Source organism: Sinocyclocheilus grahami, unplaced genomic scaffold (genome assembly GCF_001515645.1).
Source record: "Sinocyclocheilus grahami isolate Dianchi unplaced genomic scaffold, SAMN03320097.WGS_v1.1 scaffold142.1, whole genome shotgun sequence".
Taxonomy (NCBI): domain Eukaryota; kingdom Metazoa; phylum Chordata; class Actinopteri; order Cypriniformes; family Cyprinidae; genus Sinocyclocheilus; species Sinocyclocheilus grahami.
In genome coordinates this window covers 1002901-1013219 of record NW_015505321.1, presented here as the reverse complement: position 1 = coordinate 1013219, position 10319 = coordinate 1002901, and the positions used below count along the sequence as shown (strand labels likewise).

Here is a 10319-nt window from a genome sequence, read left to right as displayed (position 1 = left end):
TCCAAAAATTTATAATTTTTCATAATATGCTCACCTGCATGTTATTACGGTCCTGTGTTATTTTTCTTCCTCTATGAAATGCAAAATTAGATGTAAGAATGTCCCATTTACACCACATAAAAAACATGTTTTTGTAAATCATAATTATGGCAAATTTATAGAGGAAAAAGTCTTATGAGATTTTTTTTTTTAAAAGTCAAAATTATGTGATGCTACGTAAGTCATAATTGTGAGTTAAACAGTCAAAATTTTGAAATAATAATTCAAAATTAAGAGATTTTCATAATTATGACAAGTTAAAAAATTATGAGCTAAAAAGATAATTATGAGATATGAGAGTCATAGTTACCAGAAATAACATTGAAATTAAAGATAAAAAGTCATAAATATGAGATTTTAAAAAATGGTTAGATACGTAGTCCTAATTATGCAATAATTATTTGAAATTAAGAGATTAAAAAGTCATAATTGAATGTTTTCAGTGTGTGTATTAGTTCTTTTTGAACATTTTAATCTCATTTTAACAAAACCGTGATAATATTGATAACCGTGATAACTTTGGTCACTATAATCGTGATATGAAATTTGCACACCGTTACATCCCTAATTTGGAGCAACATGAAGGGTCTGTACACTTTTTTGGTTTGGATTGTTTCATGAAGAGATCAATGTTCAGTGCGTACTGAAGTGTGTAAGTAGAGTACTGCAGTGTACTTTAGTAGTATGCCATCATCACAAACACACCCTGATGTTAAAGATGCACATGGGAAATGTTAATTACCCAAGCATGTCTGCCTCAGACATTTACATCAGCGCTTCTTGTCTCATCAGATGCTTATGCTCTTTGATCAACTTGCAAAAATCAAATAGAAGATTAGAAAATATTTAATTGTGAATGTCATGCAGATGTGTAATTTCTGCCTCGCCTCTAAATCAGGATGCATTCTGGGATAAATTAAGGCCAATTGTGTCCACTTGTTCCTGCAGTACATGCCTGGTTCTTGTTAGTCAGTACGTATAATGTGTATCACAGCTTGACTGAGGTAATAAACTGTAACTGTGCATGGAGGTGCTTTATCTCTTTATTAGACTTACAATAATTTATCTCAAGTTAACAGTTTTTTTGCTGTATTATCAGATGTCTTTACAGATATCAGCACGTCGTAGTGCTGTACTGACATACAGTGTTGTGTTTCTGTTCTATTTTTGTGTCTCCTGTATCGCTTTCGGCACATAAAATAAAATAATTTCACCTTATTAATTTTTTCAAAACATCACACGCATTGACAACATTACATTTATTTGTTTGTTTTTTATTCATTATAATATATTATTTAAAATAATATAAATTCATTTAAATAATTTCAAACTAATTATTTATTTTTTAATTATTTAAAAAAACAGTTAGTTAGTTAATATCCATTAAATAAGCTAGACAATGTACAGTCAGTTGGTCAGTATGACAAATGGTGATACTTCATCCTGGGTCATTATATTATTACTATCATATCAGCCTAAATGTCCATATCAGTTAATCCATAAGTCAAGTCAAGTCAAGTCACCTTTATTTATATAGCGCTTTTAACAATACAGATTGTGACAAAGCAACTGAACAGCATTAATTAGGAAAATAGTGTCAATAATGCAAAATGACAATAGTAAACACTCATTTTTCAGTTAAAGACAGTTCATCATTGAATTCAGTGATGTCAACATCCAGCTCAGTACAGTTTAAATAATCTTTGCAATCATGTCAACGATATCGCTGGAAATGAAGTGTCCCCATAAATAACATGAATACTTATAGTCCGTCTCGCTTCCATTTCTCACACACAGGGATCTACCTGCTGGACATGATTTACATCGACTCGGCCTATCCTGCATCTGACAGCATCATTGAGACTGAGCAGAGAACCAATCAGATGAACAACATCCTGCGGGTGATCTCTGACCTCCAGATGTCCTGCACATACGGTCAGTTCATTAGCTCTCAGTCAGTTCGAAGGATATTTAGTCGTGAAATCTGTAGGGAGATTTCAGATCCACGTGTATATATACATGCACACGTCTGACCCTCGACATCCTCCTCACAGATCACCTCGTGACCCTCTCGCATGTGCAGAAGTACTTGATGTCTGTTCGCTACATCGAGGAGCTTCAGAAGTTCGTGGAAGATGACAATTTCAAGTAAGTAGGTCTCAATGGTAAAATGCAAAGGGACTGTATTTACAGCAGAGCTCCTGCTTCAAGCGGCATGATGACTTTAGCAGGACGCGTGGCACCGGCAGCGGCCCAAAGCGAGGGCGACCCATTGGCAGGATGATTTAAGATTTGGCGAACAGGAACTGGCAGATGATTGCATTTGTGTTTTTCTGGTTACGACATGACAGCCGATATCCCTAGGCATTTGACACTGGGAATTCACGGGTCGCTGCTTTTATAGGCAAACAACAGCGTGATTAGATTTTTTGGGTGGTCGGCACAGTGAGCAGCAAAGTCATCACATAAATGTGGTGAAACTGTAACCGCCTTTAGACGTTTTGACTGTGCCGTTAAATAGTGTTTTACACAAATGTAATGTGCTTTTATTAAAATCACTGGGTGTTCTGTGAGTTTGAGCAACATTGCTTAAGCTCAGCAGGGTTTAGGCCGACTGAGTCCAAACACATGGTGGAACCAACAGTGAGATGAGAAATAAATCCTTATACGCAGTTGTTCCAAACCATGTAATTTGCTCCTTTAGTGGTGAAACGTAAAACGGGTATTATTTGCACAACAGCGTCCAGCAAATCTGTGCCAGTACTGTTGTTTCAATTTGTACTAAACGTCATGTTTGTGTATCATTATACCTCTAATATTTATTTACAATACTTTGCCAGTATTGTTGTTTAAATTGCAGTAATTGCAATATTTTTTAGCAAAATGTTATGTTGTTTTTAATTCTGCAATTGGTTATCAAATATTGGGCAGAACCTTGCAGTCTGAGTCAGAATAACCATAATGCCCCGGTTTAAAGGTAGTTGCAATTTTTTCACAATTCATACTTTTTTCCTCACATTCTGAATTTATATCTCACCATTTGGACTTTTTTCACAATTATAAGATATAAATTCGCAATTCTGAGAAAAAGTCTGAATTGAGAAGAAAATAAAACTTTGCGATATAAACTTGCGATTGCAAGGGAAAATGTCAGAATTGTGAGATAAAAACTCACAATTACCTTTTTTATTTTTTATTCCATGACAAAAAAAGTAGATGTAAACTTGGAATTCTAAGAAAAAAAAGTAATAATTACGACATGTAAACTTAGAATTCTGAGAAAAAAAGTCAGAATTCCGAGATGTTAACTTAAAATTCTAAGACAAATAATTAGAATTATGAGATGTACACTTAGAATTCTGAGGAAAAAATTCAGTATTACGTGATGTAAACTTAGAATTCTGAGAAAAAAAAGGCAGAATTCTGTGTTGTAAATTTAGAATTTTGAGAAAGAAAGTCTGAATTCTGAGATTTAAAATTCTGAAGGGAAAAAATCTGAATTCCAAGATGCAAACTTAGAAATCTGAGAGAAAAAGTCATAATTCCGCGATGCAAACTTAGAATTACGAGATGTAAATTTAGAATTCTGGAAAATTCTGAATTGTAACATTTAAACTCAGAATTCAGATAAAAACAGAATTCTGAGATGTAAACTCAGAATTGCAAGGCAAAAGTATGAATTCTGAGTTTATATCTTGCAATTCTGATTTTTTTTCTGTGCAAAAAGTCACAATTACCTTTTTTATTCCTTTTTTTCCTCTTTTGTATCCCATGGTGGAAACAAGCCTTCCATAGACCAGGGTTAGAGGGATATTTCAAACAAAAAATGGCTTTTTTGCTTCTGTAAACACCAAAAAAAGATCATTTGAAAAATACAAGTGCTTGTTTGAGGCCATTCAAGGATATTTCAATCTTTTTGCTGTGCAATGAAAGTCAATGCAGTCTGAAACTACGGAAAAAAACAACTGAAACATTCTTCAAAATATCTTCTTTTGTGTTCTACAGAAGAAATTAAGTCAAACAGGTTTGGAACGACATGAGGTTGAGTTAATGATGACTGAATTTTCATGTTGAACTGTCTCTTCGAGTAGAAGGGCTGACCAGCATTCTTAGCAGTATGTAATAAGCAGTGACCCGTACTAGATCTTCAACCAGAAGCTGTAAGGAATGCAGCAGCATCTCTTTTTGCTTTAATGTGAACCCCTAAAGTTCTCTCCTCCACCTCATACCATCATGAACAGCTGCGAAGTGAATTTGTGAATTAGCAATTCATCAAAGCGAGTTAAAAGAGCCTGTGATTATGCTGGATTTAAATGTTTATTCCGCCGGATGAGTGAATATCTGTGGGACTCTCGTCTCAATGCTGTGAAGAGCCTGTTATTACTGGCACACACTGTATCAGAAGTACATTAGCCATACTGATGTCTCAACATGGGAGAGGAAACGTGATAATGAGTCCAGTATCCTGATATCACCCCTGCTGAAAAGCGTTCGTCTGTTGAAGCAATCATATTAGCACAAAATTATGAAATACTATCTTGTGTTGTGTTTATAAAATGTAAATATCCTTCATCGACTGGTTAGAAGTCAACTTTAACAGAGATTTGAAACAATAACATCATGTTTCACGGCTCTTTTCGTACCTGTCTAAGAAGCCAGACTTTTTGCTCTGTTTCCTGTGACTGTTCATCCGTGACGAGCATCAGTCTTTCATTCAGCTCATCTGAGATGATTGTTTTCTTGGCTTCACTCACTTCACTGATGTTGGAGCGAATCCTGTGCTAACGACGGACGATCAGTAAATGTCTTTTTAATCAGAGTCCTTCAGTCTCAAGTATGCAGTCCCAGGGAATACATCCTTTGCACATCACATGTCTTATACACAGGTTTGGAGAAACACAGATTTAAAATGGTGATACGTAACCAAAATACAAAAAAAAAGGAAGCAAGGAAGAAGAAAAGAAAAGAAACTCAAGGTTCAACAGTAAGGATTTTTTTTCTGATGACCTGGTCATTTTTACTTGCCTAGCTAACATTTTATATAAATTAAGATTTTTCATTTAAAGTGAGATTTTACATATCTTTAGGGAAAAAATTATTTATATTTTTATAAAAGTTTATATTTGTCATTTAAAATTCGTTTTTTGTATTTTTGCATATTTTTGAAAAATATATATTCTATAATATATAAATATTGTTATAATATATTTTATGCAAGTTTATATATTTTTTTAAGTAATGTTTTACGTATTTTAAATATATATTTTATACAAGTTAAAATTGTTCATTTAAAGTTAGGTTTTACATATTTTTCATAAATATCAAAATTTTATCTTTTGATAAAAATAAAAATATATGTATAATATTTTTTGTCATTTAAAATGAAGATATTTTGCGTATTTTTGAAAAAAGTTTATATTCATAATTTAAAATTGGATATGCATTTGTATATTATGCATGTTTACATTTTTCATTTAAAGTTAGGTTTTTTATATTTGTAAAAATATATCACTTGTTTTTATACATATTTTTCATTTATAGTTACATTATATATTTATGTTTAATTACGTTACCTTTATGACTTACCTTTAATACGAACAACTGGCCACAACAATGTTACATTACAATACATTGCAGAAATCCAAATATTTTATGTCTAATTGTGTGCTGTTTGATGTTTAGGCATAAAACAACATGTACACTACACATGTAACCGTATTCTGTTCAAGTCATTAAAAAGCCTACAATAACCAGATTGCAGTTACATTTGGTAAAAATCACAGAGCTTTTGTTGTGGGCCGAGTTCAGTCAGGAGTTCATTGTGTCATTTGTCATTTTGTAGATGAATACATTTAAAAGTAGCTCTTCCATCTTTGCATTTACAACATTTACAGCATCTGTCATGGTGTTATTTGGGGTTTGCCATTTCTCAAATCTCCAAGGTGTTTTTTTGCACAGCTCAGCTCTGTTTTATAGCGAGTGAGATGGGCTCAGCTCTAAATCTTGATGATCGGCGGCGGCTCTCATGTGGTGACGTTTTGTCTGTGACCCCCGTCACGACCTCGCATGGCCCCAAACGCACTGAAACCGTAGGGTGTGCTATTGAAGTTCATCCAGGACTGACATCATGCTGCTGGCTGTATCCGGCCTCCCTCATCAGTGGTGGCCGTCTCACATTCTGCTCCACGGCCAGCATTCTGGATGGGTTGCGAACATGAAAGACGTGGGCGGCTCGAGGACTTTTGCATTGCAGGTCCACAGGTCTGGAAACACAACACATGCACCAGAGTGGAAGATTAACTTCACCCACCAGACACAGAGACTGCTGAAGGAGCCGTTCCGAATGATTTATAAATGTACATACATATAAAAGTTTTCCAAGCTTGTTTCCACCATGGAATAAATATAAAAAAGAGCATTGCAACTTTTTTATCTCATAATTCTTGCGCACAATTGCAAGTTTATATACATTCAAATCTTTTTCTCTGAATTCCAAATTTACATTTTGCAATTTTGACTTTCCTCGGAATTCGGAGTTTACGTCTCACTATTTTGACTTTTTTTCTCCGAATTTTAAGTTTAAATCTTGCTATTTTGACTTTTTTCTCTGAATTCTGAGATTATATCTCGCTGTGTTTATTTATTTTTTTTTTTTGTGGAATTCTCACTTTACATCTCTCAATTTTGACTTTTTCCTTAGAATTCCGTTTAAATTTCATAATTTTTTACTTTTTCCTCTGAATTTTGAGAAAAAAAGTCACAATTGCGAGAAACAAACTCAGAATTCAAGTTTACATCTCGTAATTTTAACTTTTTTCTTGGAATTGTGAGTTTACATCTCACAATTTTGCCTTTTTTTCCTCTGAATTCTGAGTTTAAATCTCATAATTTTTTACTTTTTCCTCTGAATTCTGAGTTTACACCACTTGTTTTTATACATATTTTTCATTTATAGTTACATTATATATTTATGTTTAATTACGTTACCTTTATGACTTACCTTTAATACGAACAACTGGCCACAACAATGTTACATTACAATACATTGCAGAAATCCAAATATTTTATGTCTAATTGTGTGCTGTTTGATGTTTAGGCATAAAACAACATGTACACTACACATGTAACCGTATTCTGTTCAAGTCATTAAAAAGCCTACAATAACCAGATTGCAGTTACATTTGGTAAAAATCACAGAGCTTTTGTTGTGGGCCGAGTTCAGTCAGGAGTTCATTGTGTCATTTGTCATTTTGTAGATGAATACATTTAAAAGTAGCTCTTCCATCTTTGCATTTACAACATTTACAGCATCTGTCATGGTGTTATTTGGGGTTTGCCATTTCTCAAATCTCCAAGGTGTTTTTTTGCACAGCTCAGCTCTGTTTTATAGCGAGTGAGATGGGCTCAGCTCTAAATCTTGATGATCGGCGGCGGCTCTCATGTGGTGACGTTTTGTCTGTGACCCCCGTCACGACCTCGCATGGCCCCAAACGCACTGAAACCGTAGGGTGTGCTATTGAAGTTCATCCAGGACTGACATCATGCTGCTGGCTGTATCCGGCCTCCCTCATCAGTGGTGGCCGTCTCACATTCTGCTCCACGGCCAGCATTCTGGATGGGTTGCGAACATGAAAGACGTGGGCGGCTCGAGGACTTTTGCATTGCAGGTCCACAGGTCTGGAAACACAACACATGCACCAGAGTGGAAGATTAACTTCACCCACCAGACACAGAGACTGCTGAAGGAGCCGTTCCGAATGATTTATAAATGTACATACATATAAAAGTTTTCCAAGCTTGTTTCCACCATGGAATAAATATAAAAAAGAGCATTGCAACTTTTTTATCTCATAATTCTTGCGCACAGTTGCAAGTTTATATACATTCAAATCTTTTTCTCTGAATTCCAAATTTACATTTTGCAATTTTGACTTTCCTCGGAATTCGGAGTTTACATCTCACTATTTTGACTTTTTTTCTCCGAATTTTAAGTTTAAATCTTGCTATTTTGACTTTTTTCTCTGAATTCTGAGATTATATCTCGCTGTGTTTATTTATTTATTTTTTTTGTGGAATTCTCACTTTACATCTCTCAATTTTGACTTTTTCCTTAGAATTCCGTTTAAATTTCATAATTTTTTACTTTTTCCTCTGAATTTTGAGAAAAAAAGTCACAATTGCGAGAAACAAACTCAGAATTCAAGTTTACATCTCGTAATTTTAACTTTTTTCTTGGAATTGTGAGTTTACATCTCACAATTTTGCCTTTTTTTCCTCTGAATTCTGAGTTTAAATCTCATAATTTTTTACTTTTTCCTCTGAATTCTGAGTTTACACATGGGTCGCGGAAGCAGGGGGGGGCCTACTTTTGAGGTCTGATACAAATATGACATAGACTACATAATTACATATAGGCTCATATGTACTGTATGCACGAGAAATCATTAAAAGATCGTGATCTCAATTCAAACACATGCAATCTTCCTAAATGACAATTCGGCTATGTCTCTTAAACCTTTGAAATCACATCACATCGGAATATTTGACCCTGCTTTCACACAGCCGCCGATCCAGAGACAGCAGCAGCATCATGTAAGCTTTATGTTTGAAACAGCTTCACAAACAGTCTACACAGTTGGCTACATTTCTGAATCGCAAACATGAAATAATAATGAAAGTATTGGGATCAAATGTTATAGTCCGGATATTGACTCTGATGTTGCGGCAGCCGCGATCAAAATGAGTAATTGAGCTTTGGAACTAATGTTACACTTCAAATATTATTATTTGGTGGCGACCAGTAACTGTTCAAATGTATTTGATGTCCGAATCATTCATTCAAGAGGTTCGTTCAAAAACTTTGGACGAAACAAGTCTTCGTTTATTTCAAATGTTTTTTTACATAATGATTTTATTTAAATTAATATTTTTAGATAGACTCTTTATAACATTTTAGACATTTATAAATAGACTCATTTATAACATTAAATAAAACTCAAGTGAATTAGCCTACATATTATTTTGTTTGGTTGTCTAATGTTTTGTTTTCAGAATCGAAGCCACCCCCAATTCTTTGAGTTCGTTCCCGCAATTTTGACTTTATTTTTTAGTTCTGAGTTTACATTATAGTTTTTGACTTTTTCCTCTGAATTCTGAGTTTACGTCTTGCAATTTTGACATCTCGTAATTTTGACTTCTTTTTAGAATTCTAAGTTTACGTCTCGCATTTTATTTTTATTTTTTTCGGAATTCTAAGCTTATATCTCACAATTCTGGTGTTTTCCTCCATATTGCAAGAAAAAAAGTCTGAATAATGAGATATAAACTCAGAATAGGAAAAAATTCAGAGTTGTGAGATAAAAAGTCGCCTTTTAAAAAAAGAAAATTTTTTTATTCTGTGACAGAAATTGGTGGAAATAATCCCTTTTTTTAAACTAGATGTGCGGTTAGTTTGTTGTAGTGCAACTCTGTAGTGCTCACAGAAATGTACACCAAGCTTGTCGCAGTGCATTCTGGGATTGGTTTATCTGTGGATGCATGTGGTGCTTCTGCTTTTTAATTTGTCTAGGCCACGTCATTTTGCTGCCTACCGTTTGGAAACAGCCATTGCATCTGGAGCTTGTCTTTGAGACCTTAAAATGTAGTCTTGTTATGGTTTGGAATAGTTTGACATTGTCTGGTTTCTGAACTCTCAACCTCTGGTAAGTCACTCCAATCTCATCTGTGAAAATTGTTGTTTTCGTGACTGAGAAATGCTGTTATGTGCAAATTAGCAGTGAATGATTGATTGCTGTGATTAGCGCTTCTCCAGGGATTTCTCCACACCCCCACCGGTTATCTGACTCCGAGTATTTCGCCTTCCTTAAAAACAGTGTGATGTCCTGAAGGAATCTGATCTTTTCTTTCACAAATCCCCTGAACGCTGGTTTAGGTTGTTGAGTTGCTGTTTTTGGCGGTTTCATTTTGTTCTTTGGCTATCAGTACATGCAAATCCGTCTTGTGTTATTTAGTGAGGACTTTTTCTTCAGTGTGCCCATGCTGTTAAACCAGTTCATTTTTCCTGGAGGTTTTCAGATGTCGTTTCTGCAAATGTGTTCAATGATTTGATTATTACAGACACTGAGTCATTGATCATTTGTTCGATCATAAAGGTCAAAAAATGTCCAGTAGCATTAAGGCATTTAAGTAAACTTACTGTACCACATCTAATTAGTTTGTTAAGAAAAAGATAATGTGGAACATTAAATAAAGATGACTGTGTGTGAACAGATCCCTGATGT

The 10319-nt window shown here is 34.5% G+C and overlaps 1 protein-coding gene across 1 annotated transcript in view; it reads left to right on the top strand.

Moving 5' to 3' along the window:
* Positions 1-1793: 1793 nt before the first annotated feature.
* The window catches only part of LOC107591508 (ras-specific guanine nucleotide-releasing factor RalGPS1-like), a 33301-nt gene continuing 24775 nt past the window's right edge, over positions 1794-10319 (top strand). Inside the window, exons 1-2 of the mRNA XM_016280665.1 lie at positions 1794-1974; positions 2094-2187. Of these exons, the coding sequence (XP_016136151.1) occupies positions 1794-1974; positions 2094-2187 (275 nt within the window). The remainder of the gene's footprint in view (positions 1975-2093; positions 2188-10319) is intronic.